Raw genomic sequence first — 23,968 nt, 5'->3', positions numbered from 1 at the left:
TGGCTTAATTTTATGTTTTTGTTATGCAAATTTGGATCGGCCGGACCGAAGCAAAAGGGGCCCACAGAAAAGAAGAAGAAAAATGGAGTATGTATTTATTTACAGTGTTTTGTCACCATATAAAAAAGGTGCTTGTCTGCGGCTCCCAGCTTGCCCGGGGCCATCCTGCGGTGTTAAAACTTGGGTATCGTCTCCTGTTAAGTCCCCCCCACCCCCGACCCCCCTTGGCTATAAGAAGCCTCCTCTTTGCTAAACGCTTCTCCTACAAAAACTCGGGCGAGATAACAAGATCACAAAGCACAGAGTGAAAACACACACGATTGTTGTTCAAGTCTTCCTGTATCCATTCTTGGAGATGCTCCGCTTTCTGCTCGGAGCTTTCTTCCTTGTTTCTCCGTATGAATTGCCCCAGGCTGGGAATCACTGCTTTAGCAAACCGAACTTAACATTTATGGCAACTCTGATCCCCCAGAATTAAGAATTACCTCAACGCTATCATTTGCATGCTGTTGGATGTAATGTAAAGCAGGGGTGTCCAAATTGTGGTCCCTGCGGCTGTTTTTTTTTAGCCTACGGCACATTCCGAAAACCTAATTTAACAAGAAAACAAAAAAAAAATAAATAAAAGTCGAACTGTGTTTTTTGTGGAAAAAATGGCAAATTTTCCGAACAAAATCCACTTTAACCACGTATACATGGACCCAAATATTCCAATTCCATTGCTCAAACAGTGTTAATAATTTGAACTTTTCCTGTTTAAATTTATCCCGGGAGCTAGAGACGTTCTTCGGTTTTAAAAATGGAGGCGAGCAATCGGCATTGGATTGCTGCGCAAAGTTTGTTTTTTGATAGAAACTAAATTTCAAGAAATTTAAATGGCAATACGGAATTATGTGAAGTGAAAGAAAAACTCGGGAAAGTCGGTATCACGTGATGTTAATGTTTACGTTTTACTGGGCATGCCTTATTGACTATTCTGTTCGATTATAGACAAGAGATTGGAATTACGAAAGAAACATGCCAATCCGAATGAATATATAATCGGATTCACAGGGGTGGAATATTCCTTTCCCCAATCTGATTGAGGAATCTTGTAACCGCTCAAACGGAAAGTTGTTCTTCTTCGTTGTGTTTTTCTTCTTCTGTTGTTTATTGGCGGTTGGCAAGCAGCTTTCGGCAAGCTAAATTTCAAGACTGGATGAATGGAAAACTGGGAATACGGAATTATTCCAACAAGTGAAAGAAAAAAGTCTGGGAAGTTGGTATCATGTGATGGGCATGCCCCATTGACTATTCTGTTTGATTATAGACAAGAGATTGGAATATTCCTTTCCATGTATACCAGTAGCCACGTATACATGGACCCAAATATTCCAGTTCCATTCGGGTTATTTGCTCAATATTTTGCTTAATAATTTGAACTTTTCCTGTTTAAATTTATCCCAGGAACTCGAGACGTTCTTCGGTTTTAAAAATGGATTCAAGCAATCGGCACTGGAATGCTGCAGAAAGTTTGTTTTTGATCCAAACTTATTTTCAAGACTGGATGAACGGAAAACTGGCAATCCGGAAATTATTCCAACAAGTGAAAAAAAACTCTGGGAAGTCGGTATCACATGATGTTGATGTTTACGTTTTACTGGGCATGCCCCATTGAATATTTTGTTTTGCGGAAAGTTTGTTTTTTGATAGAAACTACATTTCAAGACTGGATGAACGGAAAACTGACAATCCAGAATTATTCCAACAAGTAAAAGAAAAACTCTCGGAAGTCGGTATCACGTGATGTTGATGTTTACGTTTTACTGGGCATGCCCCATTGACTATTCTGGTTAATTATAGCATATAGACAAGAGATTGGAATATTCCTTTCCATGTATACCATTGTTTTCGGAAAGGTCATTCAGAAAGATTCCATTCGGAAAGAGAAACACTTTTGCAAACGTGGCGATTGATGAAAATTCCACACGTATTTTGCCATGAAAAACACAACATTTAGTCCAAGAAAAACACACACGTCCCCTTTTAGTTTATCCATCCAATGTTTGCTTCAAATCCCCCTCAAGGTCAATGTGGATAATCAACATTCCTCCATGTGTTGCATCATTAGTGCCACTCAGTGATAGTTCCGCTGCTTTTCTTCCAGTTGCGCTAATCTCTTTTCCCGCTGTAATCTCACCCGCCGTTCCCGCATTAAAACAAGCAAGAAAAAACACTCAACATGTTTTATTACACATAAAAACACGGTACAGGTAAAAAGGATTTCCATTAGTTGGTATTTGTCTTCAGAAGGTGGAAGGATCCTTCTGCTCGAGTGATCCATCAACCAAACAGCAGTTTGATGACCAGTTTGCGGTCATGCGCTACATTTCGGGAATTCTGGCGGCCCTTCTAATTGAGATCAACCACTTTACAAATGAGCCAACATTATAAATACTCCCGAGGCATGAAGCTCTACTTCTTTCTGTCCTTTTTTGCATATTATCTCCCAGGCGGCCATATGTTTTATTGTGTATTGGTGCGTACACTAAAGCACTAAAAGCTCAGTCAATCCCATTAAGGAGCGATATGTATTCGTTTGGGGTGTTAGTCAAGGCTTTCTAGCAGCGTATCATTCAATGTCAGAGCAAGTTGCAGCAAACAAACTAATCTGCTTCCACCCCTGCTCGAATTCTTTTGTCGCTCTGCATCAATCAACGATCCGACACGCTACCTTTTCGCCATTACTACTTATCGTCATCGTGCACCTGAAAATGTTACTATTTTCATTATTTTTCCCTTTTACTGCACCATGCCTGAACTACTATATGTTTAGTTCGAGACTAGGGAACACACACACACACACTCACATAGCACAATCGGAGCTGATCGGCTTCCACCGCAGCTCGAATTCTTTACTTATCATCATAGTGCACCTGAAAATTTTACTATTTTGATTATTTTTCCTTCTACTGTACTATAACTTAACTGCTGTTCTAGACTAGGGAAAACACACATTCACATAGCACAATCAAAATGCTTTTAAATGCAAATTCTTTACCACTTATCATCATAGTGCACCTGAAAATTTTACTATTTTGACTATTTTTCCTTCTACTGTACTATAACTAGAGAACACACACACTCACATAGCACAATCGGAGTGCTTTAAAACGTTGATCGGCTTCCACCCCTGCTTGAATTCTTTTGTCACTCTGCATCAATCAACGATCCGACACGCTACCTTTTCGCCATTGCTACTTATCGTCATCGTGCACCTGAAAATGTTACTATTTTCATTATTTTTCCTTTTACTGCACCATGCCTGAACTGCTGTATGTTTAGTTCTAGACTAGGGAACACACACATACACTCACATAGCACAATCATAATGCTTCAAAACGCTGATCGGCTTGAAAATGTTACTATTTTCACTATTTTTCCTTTTACTGCACCATGCCTGAACTGCTGTATGTTTCGTTCGAGACTAGGGAACACACACATACACTCACATAGCACAATCGGAGCTGATTGGCTTCCACCATAGCTTGAATTCTTTACCACTTATCATCATAGTGCACCTGAAAATTTTACTATTTTGATTATTTTTCCTTCTACTGTACTATAACTTAAATGCTGTTCTAGACTAGGGAAAACACACATTCACATAGCACAATCAAAATGCTTTTAAATGCAAATTCTTTACCACTTATCATCATAGTGCACCTGAAAATTTTACTATTTTGACTATTTTTCCTTCTACTGTACTATAACTAGAGAACACACACACTCACATAGCACAATCGGAGTGCTTTAAAACGTTGATCGGCTTCCACCCCTGCTTGAATTCTTTTGTCACTCTGCATCAATCAATGATCCGACACGCTACCTTTTCGCCATTGCTACTTATCGTCATCGTGCACCTGAAAATGTTACTATTTTCATTATTTTTCCTTTTACTGCACCATGCCTGAACTGCTGTATGTTTAGTTCTAGACTAGGGAACACACACATACACTCACATAGCACAATCATAATGCTTCAAAACGCTGATCGGCTTGAAAATGTTACTATTTTCATTATTTTTCCTTTTACTGCACCATGCCTGAACTGCTGTATGTTTAGTTCTAGACTAGGGAACACACACACACACACACACACACTCACATAGCACAATCAGAGTGCTTTAAAATGCTGCTCGAATTCTTTTGTCACTCTGATTCTATCAACGATCCGAAACACTACCTTTTCCGTATTACCACTTATCGTCATCGTGTACCTGAAAATGTTACTATTTTCATTATTTTTCCCTTTTACTGCACCATGCCTGAACTGCTGTATGTTTAGTTCTAGACTAGGGAACACACACACATACACTCACATAGCACAATCGGAGCTGATCGGCTTCCACCGTAGCTTGAATTCTTTACCACTTATCATCATAGTGCACCTGAAAATTTTACTATTTTGATTATTTTTCCTTCTACTGTACTATAACTTAACTGCTGTTCTAGACTAGGGAAAACACACACTCACATAGCACAATCAAAATGCTTTAAAACGCTGATCGGCTTCCACCCCTGCTCGAATTCTTTTGTCACTCTGCATCAATCAGCGATCCGACATGCTACGTTTTCCCTATTACCACTTATCATCATTGTACACCTGAAAATTTTACTATTTTTATTATTTTTCCTTCTATTGCACCATGCCTGAACTGCTGTATGTTTAGTTCTAGACCAGGGAACACACACACACACTCACATAGCACAATCGGACTGCTTTAAAACGCTAATCGACTTCCACCGCAGCTCGAATTCTTTACCACTTATCATCATAGTGCACCTGAAAATTTTACTATTTTGACTATTTTTCCTTCTACTGTACTATAACTTAACTGCTGTTCTAGACTAGGGAACACACACACTCACATAGGACAATCAGAGTGCTTTAAAACGCTGATCGGCTTCCATCCATGGCTCTCACTGTGGTTTGCTGGAGTCCCAAAGCTTTAGAAATGGCTTTATAATGTTTTCCACACTGGTAGATCTCAATTAATCTCAGGGAGGAAATTACTTCTTCATTTTTTGGCTTCTTATTTTTTTCTTCCCGACTTTGTTGGAGACTCTTCGAGAAGAAGTTCCGACATATTTCTTTTCAAGATAATCATAGTTTTCAAGATAAAAAAACACTCTTGGAGGTTGACAGGCATAGTCATAAAGTAATTAAATTAAGATTACAGCCCTATAAATACTTCATCCCCAAAGCTAATACAAGCATCTCATATAGTGCTTACTTTAGCCTGTAGATTATCATAAAAATACATATTTAACTTAAAAAAAACACATAAGAGAAGAATACAACTTGGCCCCTTTGCTCCACGCGGCTCTTAAATTAAATTTCATGAAATTCCTCCCACAGCTGCTTCTGCTTTTGCGTGACCCCAAGGTCATCTCAGACTTGTTGACTTGTCTATTCTCCCTCTAGATAACAACAGGAAGCGTGTCATCGGCTTCTAACTGTTTGGAATCGCGTCATTAAGTTTAACTAGCCCTTTATATTTGCCGTGATACCCGTTTATGTTGGCCTATTGGGGGGGTGGGGGGGGCACACGTTGTTGCACGTCTTTCATTACCCGACTAATGTTCTGGCTACAGTGTCATTAATTTGTGAAGGTACTTCAGGCATGAAGGGACAAAAAGGAGGGGGGGGGGGTGAGCGCTATGGTATAAAAAGACAAGAGGAAGGGGAATCGGGTTTTTCTCCACTCTGGAATAGCCATGATGCTAATTAGCATGAAGTAATCCATTCTATATTCTCCAGCTTCCGGTGCACTGATGAGCGGTGTTGCACCCGCAAACGTAATAACTGCCCACAAACGTAATAAACCACAAACGTAATACAAATCTGCAGTTTTGAATGTAATAATCCCGCAAACGTAATACTGAATTTCCTGCAAATATAATAACTATTACATTTGCAGGATATTATTATTATTATTATTATTATTATTATTATTATTATTATTATTATTATTATTATTATTATTATTATTATTATTATTATTATTATTATTATTATTATTTTGTTTGTGGGTGTACATGTGCGTTTTAGTGACAGTATATTATTGTATGTGTGATTTTGTGTGTATATGAGGAAGAAATAAAAGAAATAATAAATATAATAATAATAATAGTAATAATAATTTTATTAACACAATTGCAGTTATCAAATTATGTTATCTTTTTTAATTTAAATAAAATATTTAAACATTATTATTATTATATATTAATAATTTAATAATTAAAGATTATTTTAATGTATTCAATGTAATACTCTTTAAATAATATTTTTTCCACAAAAAAATAATAAAAATAAAAAAAAATATTGTTAAAATCCTCAAAATGACATCTACACCTTCTCCCTCAACAACAACAACAACCTCAAAAAATCATTATCTTGTCTCATATTACATTTGTGGGAAGTTATTACCTTTACAGTTTTTCACTTTCCCACATATGTCATAATTTCCTGCAAATGTAATAACTATTACATTCATACATAAATTCAGTATTACGTTTGCAGTATGCAAATTTTATTACGTTTGTGGGAAATTTATTACATTTGCGGAATTATTACATTCAAAGCTGCAGATTTGTATTACATTTGTGGGAAGTTATTACCTTTACAGTTTTTCACTTTCCCACATATGTAATAATTTCCTGCAAATGTAATAACTATTACATTTGGAAAATACTGAATTTGGAAATTCAGTATTAGGCAAATTTTATTATGTTTGTGGGAAATTTATTAATTCCAAGCTGCAGATTTGTATTACATTTTTGGAAGTTATTATCTTTACAGTTTTTCCACTTTCCCACATATGTAATAATTTCCTGCAAATGTAATAACTATTACATTCAATCTATAAATTCAGTATTACGTTTGCAGTAGGCAAATTTTATTAAGTTTGTGGGAAATTTATTACATTTGCGGAATTATTACATTCAAAGCTGCAGATTTGTATTACATTTGTGGGAAGTTATTACCTTTACAGTTTTTCACTTTCCCACATATGTCATAATTACCTACTATTACAAATGTAATAACTATTACATTCATACATAAATTCAGTATTACGTTTGCCAATACACGGTTGGGGGTAGGCTATATATATGTGTGTATATATATATATATATATATATATATATATATATATATATATATATATACGGCAAATGAACACAATGAATTGGCTGCCAACCTTTCTGAAACTGTGTGAAGGTGAATTTGTTCCAAAGTTTAACCAAGAAGGTGTCACACAACCGCACCCGACACATTTACACCCCGCCATGTGCCGTTCGCAATGCGTCATTGCTCGGGATAATGCAGTCATATGTTGTGTTGACAGAGTTGTGCGTCTTCTTCTGCACTACCTGAGTGTGACAATTACCACTTATAGTCACACGGGTCCTTGTGTAGGCGACGGCGGCGCATCGCTTTACACTACATTAATTCAGAACCCGAGAGAGTTTTCAGGGGCAAAGTATTACTATTGGACCACTACACTGTCTAGTTATTACTGTCATTACTGCAGTTATGTGTAGTGTAGGTCTAGTAATGATAGTAAATAAATACTATTAACAGGGATGTTCCGATCAGAGGGGATGCACGGTGTTGGAGTGGTTAGTGCGCAGCTAGGAGACCCTAGTTCAATTCCACCCTCAGTGCATGCGTTGGTTTTCTCCGGGGACTCCGGTTTTCCTCCCACATTCCAAAAACATGCTAGGTTAATTAGCCACTCCAAATCGTCCATAGATATGAATGTGAGTGTGAATGGTTGTCTGTCTATATGTGCCCTGTGATTGGCTGGCGACCAGTCCAGAGTGTACCCCGCCTCTCGCTGGAAGACAGCTGGGATAGGCTCCAGCACCCTGGCGATCAGGATTTGAGTGAAATCAACCTAATCGACAAAGTGATTAAAGCACTCCGATTGTGCTATGTGAGTGTGAGGTATAAGTGTGAGGTATGAATGTGAGTGTGAATGGTTGTTTGTCTCTATATGCCCTGTGATTGGCTGGCGACCAGTCCAGGGTGTACCATGCCCCCCGCCGGAAGACAGCTGGGATAGGCTCCAGCACCCCCGCGATCAGTATTTGACTGAAATCAACCTAATCGGCGAAGTGATTAAAGCACTCTGATTGTGCTATGTGAGTGTGAGGTATGAGTATAAGTGTGAGGTATGAATGTGAGTGTGAATGGTTGTTTGTCTATATATGTGCCCTGTGATTGGCTGGCCACCAGTCCAGGCTGTACCCCGCCTCTCGCCGGAAGACAGCTGGGATAGGCTCCCGCACCCCCGCGATCAGGATTTGAGTGAAATCAACCTGATCGGTGAAGTGATTAAAGTACTCCGATTGTGCTATGTGAGTGTGAGGTATGAATGTGAGTGTGAATGGTTGTTTGTCTATATGTGCCCTGTGATTGGCTGGCATCCAGTCCAGGGTGTACCCCGCCTCTCGCTGGAAGACAGCTGGGATAGACTCCAGCAGTAGAAAATAAATGTGTACTCCATATCCTTTTTATAAATTGCGTTATATTTCCAGGTAATGAAGTAAAACTTCAAAACATGAAGTGAATACAATAACAGGAAGTAGATGACCAAAAAACACGCAAAACATAAATTACAAGAATTTCAGCAAGCGTCTAAACGAGAGATGTCACCAACGCCTACTATACTATAATTCCCATTTAACGCTTCGTTTAGCTCCAGTACATCGTCCCTCGTGTAAAAAAAAAATGTGTGTGTGTGTGTGTGTGTGCGAAAATACCGACGACAGCCTCATTTGATGAAAGCTGACAGCTAATTTATGGAAGGAAATTTTTTGGTAAATGATTTTTCCTGGCCTAACTTTTCAGTCACTGTAGAATCGTAATTGGATTTCCGCGACTCGTGAGGTAGTGAATTAGGAGTAAACTAGTCAATGTGTGTATTGAGAGGAGAAATACTACATAATACAGTGTGTGTGTGTATTTTGCTCACGGACCCATTCAATGTCATTGCGGAGTAGAGGTTAATTGCACTGCACTAAAGTATCTACTGTATCAGGAATATAGATGTATAGTACTTGTACACACACACACACACACACACACACACTATCCTCTCAGTTGCTTTAATTGCCGCAGCGTCTTGTCTTAATGAAGCAATTCCCAACAGTGCAACGTTTGCCATGCTTGTGTTTATCCGTGTTTACAGCGTGTGGGAATGACAACAACCAGCAAAACTCGCCACTTCCTGTGATAGGATATTAGATTAATTACCATTTTAATCATTAAAAAAAAAAAGTTGCTCCTCCGAGAAGTGTCACCGGCTTTCTTCAGAACACCCGATCAAACCTTATACAAGTCATGATGTGCTATATATATATATATATATATATATATATATATATATATATATATATATATATATATATATATATATATATATATATATACGTATATATATATATATACGTATATATATCAGTTACTATGGTAGCCATTATGTCATTGGATGGCCATATCACCTGCCATGACATAAAATGTAAAAAAACATTAAAAAATGTAAAAAAATGTAAAAAAAACATTTTCATTTTTTTAAAATTAAAATTAAAATAGTTTTTGTAATAAAAAATGTAAATTAAAATTAAAAAAAAATTAAAATTAAAATTAAAATTAAAATTAAAATTAAAATTAAAATTAAAATTAAAATTAAAATTAAAATTAAAATTAAAATTAAAATTAAAATTAAAATTAAAATTAAAATTAAAAAAATAATTAAAAAAAATTCAATTATATTAGGAAAGCAGGAAGTGAATTAAAATTTTTGTAATAAAAAATGTAAATTTAAATAAAAAAAAAATTAAAATTAAATTAAAAAAAATAAATTAAATTAAAAAATTTAAATTAAAAAAATTAATTAAAAAAACTTCAATTATAGTAGGAAAGCAGGAAGTGAACAAATGTAACAGTTATATATATATCACTATATTGACAGTTACTATGGTACCCATTATGTCATTGTATGGTACGTGACAAAAATAAAATAAAAAAATTAAATAAATAAATAAATTTTTTAAATACTTTAACTATATTAGGAAAGCAGAAAGTGAACAAATGGCTTATTTGGTTTTTCATACTGTGCACTTTGTTCTTATGCGGATGTTTGTGCTACATACAAATGTGCAACTTGTGAATTTAAAATAAATAAATAAATACATTTTAAATAAATAAATAAAAAATATATTAAAAAAAAACTTAAACTCTATTAAGGAAAGCAGGAAGTGAACAAATGTTACTGATTGTAAAAATACCAGATGGAGGGGTAGGATTTAATAAGCTTTGCTTCTTCCTACTCCTTTTGGACATGTGGAACTGTGAACTGATTATGTGATGCATTCAATTGTAATCTGATGCATGTTCAAATGAAATTCAACCATTACCATTACCATCCTTTTACTTTTTATAAGCCACGCTCGCTAATCTAAGTACTTCACACTGTAGCCAAATCCAAACAACACATGAATGTAATCAGAGGTAATCTAACTCCGGTTGGCAACCTCGACGCTTTTCCACTTGAATACATTTGTGCATTTGCAACTCTCTGACCGCCAAATCACACCGACGCAAGCGCTTTTGCAGTACCTGGTGTGTTGAGCAGCCTGGACATGCGGCAACTGTATGCGATGTGTTGCTCGCAGTGTTCCGCGCTGGTGGTGATGGCGGTCACCTGCAAACACAGCAAGCACAGATGTGTGTATTTTCGTGTTTATGGTATACACATATATATATATATATATATATATATATATATATATATATATACATACCATGTAAGAGCAATGTGCCGTTAATTGGCTTTGCTTTAACGAGATTTAACGAGACAAGGCATAACTAGAGATAAGTTTTGTGTCAGTTAAAATCTCTCAGGTGGAACGTAGCAGTCTGAATGTTACCAGGGAGGATATCGTCCAAAAATTCAACCGTTTCTGTGGTCAAGAGCTATGCACTAAACATCGGCAGCATACAGAAAAACACAACATGTGTATACATAACAGTGAATATTCATGTGTTCAAATAAATATGTAAAAAATTCCTGTATTTCAAATATGCAGTGAATACAGTGATGGGTAAAAGATTTTTTAGTGATTTTTTTGTCTTTTTTTGCAGTTTTCTCGGGTTGCAAAAAATGCTGATGCTAGTAAAAATATAGTGGTTATTTTTGTACATTTTAAAAATGTAAATGTAACAACCTTTTTTTAAAATATTGTAATTTTTTTCATTTTTTAAAATATGGATTACAAAACTCAGGTTCCCAGAAAATAGTACAATTGGAACATCATATAGTGCTCAACTGAAAGAAATATTGTATTTTGATTTTAATTAAAAAAAATATTTATTTTATTTATTATAATGAATTTTAATGAATTTTAATTTGTATTTTATTTGTATTTTATTTACATTTTATTTACATTTTATTTTAATTATTTTTATATAATTTGTATTATTATTTTATTAACACTAAATTATTATTATTATTATTATTATTATTATTATTATGATACAATGACACAGATTGAATATGTATTATTTGTATATTTTATTTTATATATTATAATAAATAATAATAATAATAATAATAATAATAATAATAATAATAATAATAATAATAATAATAATAATAATAATAATAATAATAATAATAATAATAATAATAATAATAATAATAATAATACATTTTATTTGTATAGTAAGTACTCAAAGACGCTTTACAGTGGGAAAAAAAATAAAAAACAGAGCAAACGATGCATTAAAATACAATATCATACATATATATATATTATATATTTTATTTATATGTATTAATTCTTAATTATTATTTAAAAATAAATAAAATAAAATAAATCAAATTGTGACAAAAAACATTTTTTGTCACAATATATAATATATTTTAATGTTTTCTTGTTTTTTTTTGGTATGTCATAAATTTGGTAATGAAAATACATTGTATACATTTATTATTAAAGACATATTAGGGACGTCAGATATTGGCTTTTTTGCCAAAAACCAACATGCCGATATTGCAAAAATATCGCAAAAAAATATTGTTTATGATTGGGAAAAAATACAGATACTGATTAACTGATTATCGTACATCCCTACATGGTATAAATAATTTATTCATAAATCCTACAGAATCCTATATCCAGTGACAGATGGTATCTAAAAATATTCCCGCTAAAAAAGAAAGTATGAAATATAAAATGTCATACTTGAGTAGTGTGAAATAAGTAGCCGCTCATGTACTGGAACTTTTCCTCCAATGTTTGACAGCCGTGATAAGCTAGCGCTGTCAACGCCATGATCAGCTGCCACTTCCTTTGTGGCTGCGCTGTAAAATTAGATACTTGGACGCTTTCTTTTCCAGCTCGGATGGAGCACACCAGGAATGCCGAAATTAGCCACCTTTGGACGGGGCGCACGTGGAAATATAATAAAGATGTGAAAATTAAAATTAAAATTAAAATTAAAATTAAAATTAAAATTAAAATTAAAATTAAAATTAAAATTAAAATTAAAATTAAAATTAAAATTAAAATTAAAATTAAAATTAAAATTAAAAAAAACTCCAATTATATTAGGAAAGTAGGAAATGAATTAAAATTTTTGTAATAAACAATATATAAAATATAAAATATCAATATAAAATACGAAAAATAAAATTAAAATTAAATTAAAAAATTAAAATTAAAAAATGTAATTAAAAAAACTTCAATTATATTAGGAAAGCAGGAAGTGAACAAATGGCTTATTTGGTTTTTCATACTGTGCACTTTGTTCTTATGCGGATGTTTGTGCTACATACAAATGTGCAACTTGTGAATTTAAAATAAATACATTTTAAATAAATAAATAAAAAATATAAAAACAAAAAAAACCTCAAACCATATTAAAGAAAGCAGGAAGTGAACAAATGTTACTGATTGTAAAAATACCAGATGGAGGGGTAGGATTTAATTTTGTAAAATTAAAATTAAAATTTGTGTAATAAAAAATGTAAATTTCAATGAAAATAAAATTGTTTTAATTAAATTAAAAAATTCATACTGTGCACTTTGTTCTTATGCGGATGTTTGTGCTACATACAAATGTGCAACTTGTGAATTTAAAATAAATAAATAAATACATTATTATTATGTGACATTTATTTGGAGGCTATGATGGCAGGTTAGCGGCATTGAGTCACGTTTTCTGTCACGTTTTCTTCCATTAAGACTCCATCCGGGGGGGGGGGGGGGGGGGTGGAGGAAATTCATTCATTCATTTTCTACCGCTTTTCCTCACGAGGGTCTCGGGGGGGTGCTGCAGCCTATCCCAGCTGTCTTTGGACTGATCGCCAGCCAATCACAGGGCACATATAGACAAACAACCATTCACACTCACATTCATACCTATGGACAATTTGGAGTCGCTAATTTACCTAGCATGTGTTTTGGAATGTGGGAGGAAAACCGGAGTACCCGGAGAAAACCCACGCATGCACGGGGAGAACATGCAAACTCCCCACAGAGATGGCCGAATGTGGAATTGGACCCTGGTCTCCTAGCTGTGAGGTCTGCGCGCTAACCACTCGACTGCCGTGCCGCGGGGGGAATTCAACCCGTAAAAAAGCATCATGGCTACTTTTTGTTGTTTACAAATTGAACTTGTCATTCTTGACATGATTCTGAATCGCGTCCAATTTGCACCGTGCGGAATTGAACTTGGAAATTAAAGCAAAACAGCTTTCCAATCAATAATGTTGTGGCGACAGACTGCTTATAATAGAATTTTTTTTCTCAATATGTGTGTGTGTGTGTGTGTGTGTTACCTGCTCCATGGAAGCGCTGTAGTTGACTTGGAGTATGGTCCGTCTTTCCCGACTGGAACCGGTCACGGTGGTTTTGGCTGGTAGGTTGTTCATGACCACAGTCCACACTTTGTCCTCTACACAAAACACACCATACAACAAAAAAAAAAACAAATCAGTGGAAGCTGCGGAATTCTCTCCTCCTACCCCGATGCGCTTGTTAAAATTCCAATTGCTCGGAATGTTATAAATCCCACAGATGGAAAAAAAAATAATAATCATTTGGGTTTCATTATAAAAGTTAACAACTGAAATAAAATGTAACTGCCCGGCAGACGCTGAGATGGAGATGAACAGAAGTGCTCAAGATTTTTTTTTTTTGAGGTCACAAGGCACCAATCAAGAGCTGCAACAATTAACTCATGATTAATCATTCAGAAAAATCCTCCAATTTCTGACCAAAGTCCTAACTGTTATATATGCAGTGAATACAGTGATGGGTAAAATAGTTTTTAGTGGATTTTTTGTCTTTTTTTGTTTTTTTTTACAGTTGTCTCGTGTTGCAAAAAATGCTTATACTAGTAAAAAATATAGTGGTTATTTTTCTACATTAAAAAATGTAAATGTAAATGTAAACCTTTTATAAACATTTTGATATTAATTTTTTAAAATATGGATTGCAAAAGGCAGCTTACCAGAAAATAATACAATTGGAACATGAAAGAAATATTGTATTTTATTTTGATTTTTTTAAAAGTTATTTATTTTATTTATTATTATAATTAATTTAAATAATAAAGAAAAAATTATGATAAATATATAATATATATATATAAATATATAAAAAATAATATAAATTAGTTGTAATTTTTATTTTATTTACATTTTATTTGAATTATTTTAACATAATTTAAAATGTATTTTATTCATATTTTTATTTGTTGTTATTATTAACACTAAATAATAATACAAAATTATCATTATTATTATTTATTTATTATTATTATTATTATTATTATTATTATTATTATTATTATTATTATTATTATTATTATTATTGTAATACAATGACACAGATTGAATATGTATTATTTTATTTCACCAAAATATTTTGACTTTATTCTCCTAAAATTCTAGTAGATTTTTTTTTCAAAGCAGTACCAGTCAAAAGTATTAGATTTTTTAAAAGTTATTTATTTTATTTATTATTATAATTAATTTAAATAATACAACATTATTTATAATAAATATATAAAATATACAATATATATATAAATATTTAAAAAATAATAAATAATATAAATTAGTTGTAATTTTTATTTTATTTACATTTTATTTGAATTATTTTAACATAATGTATCATTTATTTTTTTCGTATTTGTTATTTGTTATATTATTAACACTAAATAATAATAATAATAATAGTAATTATTATTAATATTATTATTGTAATACAATGACACAGATTGAATATGTATTTTTTTTAACCAAAATATTTTGACTTTATTCTCCTAAAATGATAGCTGATTTTTTTTTTTTAAACGGCAGTACCAGTCAAAAGTTGAAGGACACTTTTGCAGTCTGTTTAATTAGAAAGTGTCTCCAAACTTTTGACCATAAAGCACCCCCCCCCCAAATAGTCCAAATTCTACTACCAAGTACATTTGCAGAAAGTAGTATCTTTCATGAAAGATACTACAAGGTCATGCTGATATGACACATAACAAACAAGCGGGTGCTTATTGAACTTCATGCATGTATTTATTCCACACACACACACACTGTGCTCACACAGCAAATGACAGTTTAGCTGTCACAGGAAGTGAATTCCTTGCCCCCCCCTCCAATCCCCCCCCATCCTGCCAGCTGTGGAAGTTACAGCTCAGAGACTGCAGGCTTTAATAGACGCTTCAGCGCTGTGGTAGCATGAGCCCGTCACTCAAGACATGTCCCCGTTCACTCACACTGCCACTCAGGGAGGACGTGTGTGTGTGGTGTGTGTTCATGGAACGTGTGTGTGTGGGGGGGGGGGTAGGAAAGGGAAATGCTTAACATTTTTCAGGTGTGTGTAGGAGTGCAATTCAGTGTGACTAAGGGCTTAGCCAGCGGAGTGCGGTGACATTTCATCAAAAGTCTCGCCTTTGCTCTACGCCGTTCCAGACGATCTAATTATTCCACTTTACGTGTGTGTGTGTGTGTATATGTGTGTGTGTGTGTGTGTGTGGAGGTTTGAAACTCGGCAGGTGAATGTGTTGATTTTTATGTATTTAAGATAGAGGTGTCACTCACATTTGTATAGACGCTCCCACCCACTTCACCTTACTCTAAACTTCAAAATTCCACTTTCATGCCACTGGTTGAAATACAGTAAATAATCACCACTGTATGGGTGGGTTTGTGTAATGTGAAAGTGGGTCAAAATATGCACCCCTACTGTGTTGCTTGTACCGTTATTTTTCAGAGAAATACACCACAAAGTGGCGCTGTTATTAAACCTACAACTGTCAGACGCCACAACAAAAGTGGTCGAAAAAGTCCTGTACATTAACTGTGCAGTAACTGTGCAATAATCATGCAATAAACCTGTGGCTAGATTCTTGATTTACTGTATATTTCAGTGTATTATTATTATTATTATTATTATTTTTCCACTCTGACTTGAAATTTCACCACACAACTCAAACCAGCCAGTAACTTTAAGGCGAAATAATAATAATAATAATAATCATAATAATAATAGTAATAATAATAATAATCATCATCATCATCATATTCATAATATTCATCATAATAATCATAATAATCACAATCATGTTCATAATCATAATATAATCATAATCATGATCATAACAATCATAATCATGTTCATAATCATAATAATCATAATAACCATAATAATCATAATAACCATAATAATCATAATAATCATAATAATCAATCATAATAATCATAATATTCATAATAATCATAATCATAACAATCAATAATGTAATAATCATGCAATAAACCTGTGGCTAGATTCTTGATTTACTGTATATTTCAGTGTATTATTATTATGATTATTATTTTTCCACTCTGACTTGAAATTTCACCACACAACTCAAACCATCCAGTAACTTTAAGGCAAAATAATAATAATAATAATAATCATAATCATAATCATAATCACAATATTCACAATATTCACAATATTCATAATATTCATAATATTCATCATAATAATCACAATCATGTTCATAATCATGTTCATGATCATAATCATAATCATGATCATAACAATCATAATCATAATAATAATCATAATTATAATCATAATTATAATAATCATAATTATAATAATCATAATTATAATAATCATAATTATAATAATAATTATAATAATCATAATTCTAATAATAATTATAATAATCATAATAATAATAACAATTGTAATCATGTTCATAATCATAATAATAATCATAATCATCATAATCATGTTCATAATATGATGTTCATAATCATGATCATGATCATAACAATGATCATAATCATAATCAATCATAATCGTAATCATAAACTGCATTATTATTATTTGACCAGATGGCTATGTCAAGTGGTAACACCACAGTTTCATGGTGCCAGGAATCGAGGTTCGATACCTTGTGAGGCTCATTGTAGCTCTTGGTCATTTTATAACATCGTGTTGCTTGCCAGATGGCTAGCTCAACCGGTAGCACTGCAGATTCATGGTGCAGGGGATCGAGGTTCGATACCCGTTGAGGCTGACTGTAGTTGAAGCTCATTTTAACATTCCTAGAACAGTTGAGCTAGTCCTCTGACAAACACCCGCCATGTTATAACGGAGGTGATGATTACAATACATGCTTGACCTGGTGAAATAGCAAAACAGCCAACAACTACACCTGGCATTGAACCTTGATCCACTGCACCATGAACCACCATGAAGCTTGCCATCTTGTAAAAATCCGCTATGTTATAACGGACATGATGACTGCGATACATGCTAGCCCTGGAGAAATAGCAAAACAGCAAACAACTGCTATTGCCCTCACTGGGTATCGAACCTTGAACCCCTGCGGTGCTACCGGTTGAGCTAACTAACTGACAGAATAGTTCGATATAGTATCCAAGGAAGTTCACCCTACATAGCTGTCCAAGGCAAATGCCTGTAAAAACTCTGACCCGGGCAAAAAAACACAATAATATACCTAAGTGTTATTCCAAATATTTATTTACAAAATACTTTATAAAACATAACTTTTTTTGGGTGGCGACACCTAGTGGCCACGATGAAATAACAAAATGAATAATACAGATCACACCTGGATGTTTTTTTGTTGCCAAATACTGTTTAATATACTTCTGCTGTCTGTAAGTAATGTGCAACTATAATAATAAATACCAATTAACTAAACTAATACATTGTTTTGTCCACACTGCACCAACCTGTCATGTTGCAATTGACCTTGAAGGGGCCCAGTGGTCCGCTTCCGTCGGGGTCTATCCAGTAGGTATCGGAAGAGCGTCCCAAATGCTTGTACGCCTCACATGACGGCTCGTAGATAGCTTTGGGAAAGAAATCCATAATCAATTACGAGTATTACTATTGTGTACATGTCTGCTGTATTGCAACACATCCAGAAAATGTTCACTTTTGTAGTACTTTCAAGCGTTTCTGCAGCTCCTGCCGAGTAAGCTTTATGACAACATATTGATATGTTATGATGACACACACACACACATATACACACACATGTGTGGAGGATGCGGATGAGTGGAAGAGTTATTACAAGAGATGGTGGGTGAGGTCCTTGGAGTGAAACCTTTATGATTGAGGCAATGTTTTCCTCCTATATACGGCATATCTCTCTCTTATGACGCTTTAAATGTTATTTCTTTCTCTTCTTATTTGTTATCCTTGAATTCTCCCACTTGATTTCTTTCTTAACATCCCTTACACTCCATAAAACTTCAAGTTTGCCGACAAAACTTTAAATGATACACAGCAAAAACTAACTATAAAGCAATCCCTCGTTTATCACAGCAAATTTTACAGGATTTTTTTATTTAAAAAATGAATATTTTTGTAGTTAGAAAAATCTGTTTACAACCTAAATATGGGTTAATATTATTAGAGTCATCTAGACATAAAAATAACCAACCCTGAATATAAGATATAATACTTCTATATGACTATTAGCATGACCCTCAAGCAGCGGTGCGCCAAAGAAAAGAAAAGCCATCACTATAAAAGTGAAAAAAAAACGCCCACCAATAATTGCCACTCTTATGGTAGAGGGGTCATGGATTCTGTGCGCTGTTACTAAAATTTTACTTAACTTTTTCCAGTGAGGGTTCCAAATTTTTCAAGTTTGTTCTTAAATAGTCTTCATAAATTTTATTTTATTTCATAATTTTTTTAATTATTTTTTTAAATTTTATATTTTTTATTTTATTGTTTTATTATTTTGATGATATTTTGACTTTATGTCATAACTTAATTATCCAACAATTACCACTTTGTGTTTTGTTTTGTTTTAAAACATAACTTTTAGAGTCATCTAGACATAAAAATAACACCCCTATAGTTACCTTTACATACATTATATAGTAAACATAAGAAATACACTAACTCTCAAAAGTTTGGGTTCACTTGCAAATTTCTTTGTTTTCCAAAAAAAAAAAAAATTATGCATTTCTCAAAAAAAAAAAATCCATTTCACAAACATTTTTATGTATTTCACAAACAATTAAAATTATTCAAATGATTTTCAAAAAACAATCTACATTTTTGCATAGAGGCCTACTATCAACAATTGTCAGTCCTCTTTATAAATCTCCTGGTATGGCTGCTAATCCAAGTTCATTATTTTCTAAAGCTAATAGATTATTAGAAAATCCATCTAAAAATCGAAACTAAAATCTCTCACCGTGCTGTTAACGACTCCCGTCAGAGAGCAGCACAAACTGTGTCTAACAAGGACATAAAAACGATGCACAACTGTGCATAAAGACCAATATCTGAGAGTGTGTAGTTTAAAACAAAGATGCCTCACAGGTCACAAATAGTACCCGTCAATCACCAGTGTACATAGGTAGCACCTGTCATCAATGTAACATTACTGACACCTAGTGACCAGTGGAGAATACTACACATTACAATGAATGAGTTTTCTGAATGCCTTATATATTAGTCTTTTAGAATTTGGAAATTTTTATGCTTGAAAAAAATAGTAATTTTGAAGAAAAATTTGCAACCCTAATTGAATATCATAAATTATTAGATAAATTTGAACCAATACTCTGTATGTGCTATAAAATGTTTAATTCAAAAGAAAAAAAAACAACAAAATGGTAACGGTAATGGTTTAATTTCATTTGAACATGCATCAGATTACAATTGAATGCATCACATAATCAGTTCCCAGTTCCACATGTCAAAAAGGAGTAGGAAGAAGCAAAGCTTATTAAATCCTACGCCTCCATCTGGTATTTTTACAATCAGTAACTGTTACATTTGTTCACTTCCTGCTTTCTTAATATAGTTTTTTTTTTCTTTTTAAAATGTTTTTAAATGTTTTTTTTAATTTTTAAAAAATATTTTAAGCTTTTTTTTACTTTTTAAAAATTGTTCTTAATATTTTAACATTTTTTAAAAATGTTTTAAATTTTTTTGTCACGTTCCGAAGTATGAGGTGATATGTCCATACAATGACATAATGGGTACCATAGTAACTGTCAATATAATGATCCCTGAAATCATATTTCCCCTCTCTTGTAGAGAAATATTGGATGACATTTTTAGCTAATTGGTTATTTTTAGCCTTATGCATTATTTTAGCTGTTTGAAGATGAACTATATCAGCAAGTTGAAGTATTTGGCATTTTAGAAATAAGGATTTAGTATGTTCTCTGTAGGCGGCATTATGAATTATCCTTACTGGCCTTTTTTTGGTAGGAACTAGTCACCTTGGGCCTAATGCAAAGCCACCAATAATTTACAATATTAGTAAAAAAGTCAGAGTGACCCTAAATTTTGGACTTTTTGCTCATACTTTGACATAAATTAAATAATAATACATAACAGTAACTCTTGACCAAGCAAACGTAACCTTACTTACAAGTATGACAGGTGGCGCCGGTGTACCCTGTTCCGTCGCAGGTGCAGCTGAAACCGTCCCACGTTTGTTTACACCGACCGCCGTGTTCGCAATGATTCGGCATACATCTGCAACAGAATAGGGGAATTTGCTGTTTTCAGACTATTTTCAAGTGTCAATATTGCAGCGGATGTAATAAAATACAATAAGAACAGTTATCACTCATTGCAGGTTGTTTGAAAAACTCCCATTTTCAGTGTAAGGGAGGCAAATGTGTGTGTGTGTGTGTGTGTGTGTGTGGAGAAAAACCCACAGCAAAAGCCCTCATTATGCTTCTCACCACCCCGTGTGCTGTACCTGCAAAATGCTTTGCTTCGAAAAACATGACTTTCGACTTGTTACTACAGCAAGGAAAGATCCTACTGTGACTTTGCTTTGAATAAACAAGATAAAAATGACGTGTGCATGGCGCTGCATATAAAAGCTAAGTACAGCATATAAAAGCAAAGGTGTGCGATATAAAAACAAGATAGACCGTGGGGATCACGGATGGAAACGTTGGCACCACTGTGGAAAATGATAGAAAAAAATAGTCTAGTGATGTGAATATTATAAAAAAAATACTTTTAAATAAATAAAACATAAAAAAGTAATTGGTTGGGCCACCATGAGCAGTAACAACTGCAATCAAGGCTTTATGATAACTTGCAATGAGTCTCTTACAACGATGTGAAGCAATTTTAGCCCACTAATTTTGCAGAATTGTTGTCATTCAGCCACAATGGAAGCACCCTTTTAAGGGCATGCCTAAGCATAAATGTTCCAGATCAAACAAAATGTAAATATTAGTCACAACACAAAACGCAGTTTTTAATAAAGCTTTTTATTATTAAGGGAATAGGCCCACTCATCTTTGCAGAATTGTTGTCATTCAGCCACAATGGAAGCACCTTTTTAAGGGCATGCCTCAGCATAAATGTTTCAGATCAAACTAAATAAAGCAAAGGTGTGCGATATAAAAACAAGATAGACCATGGGGATCACGGATGGAAATGTTGGCACCACTGTGGAAAATGATAGAAAAAATAGTCCAGTGATGTGAATATTATAAAAAAATTACTTTTAAATAAATAAAATATAAAGAAGTAATTGATTGGGCCACCATTTGCGGCAACAACTGCAACCAAGCCTTTGTGATAACTTGCAATGAGTCTCTTACAGCCATGTGGAAGAATTTTAGTCCAATCATTTTGCAGAATTGTTGTCATTCAGCCACAATGGAAGCACCTTTTTAAGGGCATGCCTAAGCATAAATGTTCCAGATCAAACTAAATGTAAATATTAGTGACAACACATAACAGTTTTTAATAAAAAAATCATTATTAAGGTATAATTGTGGCCCATTCAACTTTGCAGAATTGTTGTCATTCAGCCACAATAGAAGCACCATTTTAAGGGCATGCCTAAGCATAAATGTTTCAGATCAAACAAAATGTAAATATTAGTGACAACACAAAACGCAGTTTTTTATATTGAGGTAATAATTGTGGCCCACTCATCTTTGCAGAATTGTTGTCATTCAGCCATAATGGAAGCACCTTTTTAAGGGCATGCCTCAGCATAAATGTTTCAGGTCATCAAACAAAATGTAAATATTAGTGACAACACAAAATGCAGTTTTTAAATAAAGCTTTTTATTAATAAGGTAATAATTATGGCCCACTCATCTTTGCAGAATTGTTGTCATTCAGCCACAATGGAAGCACCTTTTTAAGGGCATGCCTAAGCATAAATGTTACAGATCAAACAAAATGTAAATATTAGTCACAACACATAATGCAGTTTTTAATAAAAGTTTTTATTATTAAGGTATAATTGTGGACCATTCAACTTTGCAAAATTGTTGTCATTCAGTCACAATGGAAGCACCTTTTTAAGGGCATGCCTCAGCATAAATGTTTCAGATCATCAAACAAAATGTAAATATTAGTGACAACACAAAACGCAGTTTTTAATATTGAGGTAATAATTTTGGCCCACTCGTCTTTGCAGAATTGTTGTCATTCAGCCACAATGAAAGCACCTTCTTAAGGTCATGCCTAATCACAAATGTTTCAGATCAAACAAAATGTAAATATTAATGACAACACAAAATGCAGTTTTTAATAAACGTTTTTATTATTGAGGTAATAATTGTGGCCGACTCATTTTTGCAGAATTGTTTTCATTCAGCCAAAATGGAAGCACCTTTTTAAGGTCTTGCAAATTAGCAAAAATTACAAATGGATTTTTTTTTAATATTAGATAAATTATTTAATATTATTTATTTGTGTAATATTATTTAATATAATTAAATATTATATATAAATATATTATAAATTATATATAATATATAAAATAATATATATTATATATATATTAATATATTTGTCCTGAATATTATAGTTCAACCCTAGAAAAGTCTAAAAAAGACTTTTATTCCAGGTTCAGAATTTTCTACAAACTGGTCAGCTTCTCACCAAACAAGTCAGTGGTTTTCTTCCTTTCACTCACACATTGAATAGGATAGGACGTCTGTGTGGTTTACTAAATTGCACATTTTTTTTTTTATTGATTTGGAGGTATTTTGTTTCAGGTTTCCCTCCCTATAAAAAATAACTCAAGGATGGAGAACATAAAAATAAAGTTCAATACTTATAAGAAGATATAAAACACAATACAGCCTCGCATGCTAGCATTGGGAGAGATCCTTATTATTATTATTTTTCTTAATTGGAGCCCTTCAGACATCTAAATAACACCCCTATAGTCACCTATAATAATAATAATAATAATAATAATAATAATAATAATAATAATAATAATAATAATAATAATAATAATAATAATAATAATAATAATAATAATAATAATAATAATAATAATAATAATAATAACAAATAATAAAACGCAATACAGCCTCACACGTTAGCATTAGCATTAGCATTATAATAAT

At 33.2% G+C, this 23,968-nt stretch overlaps 1 protein-coding gene and 1 long non-coding RNA gene across 7 annotated transcripts in view; one reads left to right on the top strand and one right to left on the bottom strand.

Annotated features, from left to right (window-relative positions):
* The window catches only part of cntnap2a (contactin associated protein 2a), a 341,582-nt gene that overhangs the window by 108,604 nt on the left and 209,010 nt on the right, over positions 1–23,968 (bottom strand). For both annotated transcript variants that reach the window (XM_058059946.1, XM_058059947.1), the window contains exons 12-15: positions 20,995–21,101; positions 18,320–18,439; positions 13,895–14,010; positions 10,669–10,753 (exon numbers count right to left, since the gene is read on the bottom strand). In XM_058059946.1, the coding sequence (XP_057915929.1) occupies positions 10,669–10,753; positions 13,895–14,010; positions 18,320–18,439; positions 20,995–21,101 (428 nt within the window). The remainder of the gene's footprint in view (positions 1–10,668; positions 10,754–13,894; positions 14,011–18,319; positions 18,440–20,994; positions 21,102–23,968) is intronic.
* The window catches only part of LOC131108718 (uncharacterized), a 63,429-nt gene that overhangs the window by 16,037 nt on the left and 23,424 nt on the right, over positions 1–23,968 (top strand). The gene's annotated exons all lie outside the window — the stretch shown is intronic.

This window comes from Doryrhamphus excisus, chromosome 21, assembly GCF_030265055.1.
Source record: "Doryrhamphus excisus isolate RoL2022-K1 chromosome 21, RoL_Dexc_1.0, whole genome shotgun sequence".
NCBI lineage: Eukaryota > Metazoa > Chordata > Actinopteri > Syngnathiformes > Syngnathidae > Doryrhamphus > Doryrhamphus excisus.
Note: the sequence above shows the minus strand (reverse complement) of the source record. Positions and strands in the feature narration are given on the sequence as shown.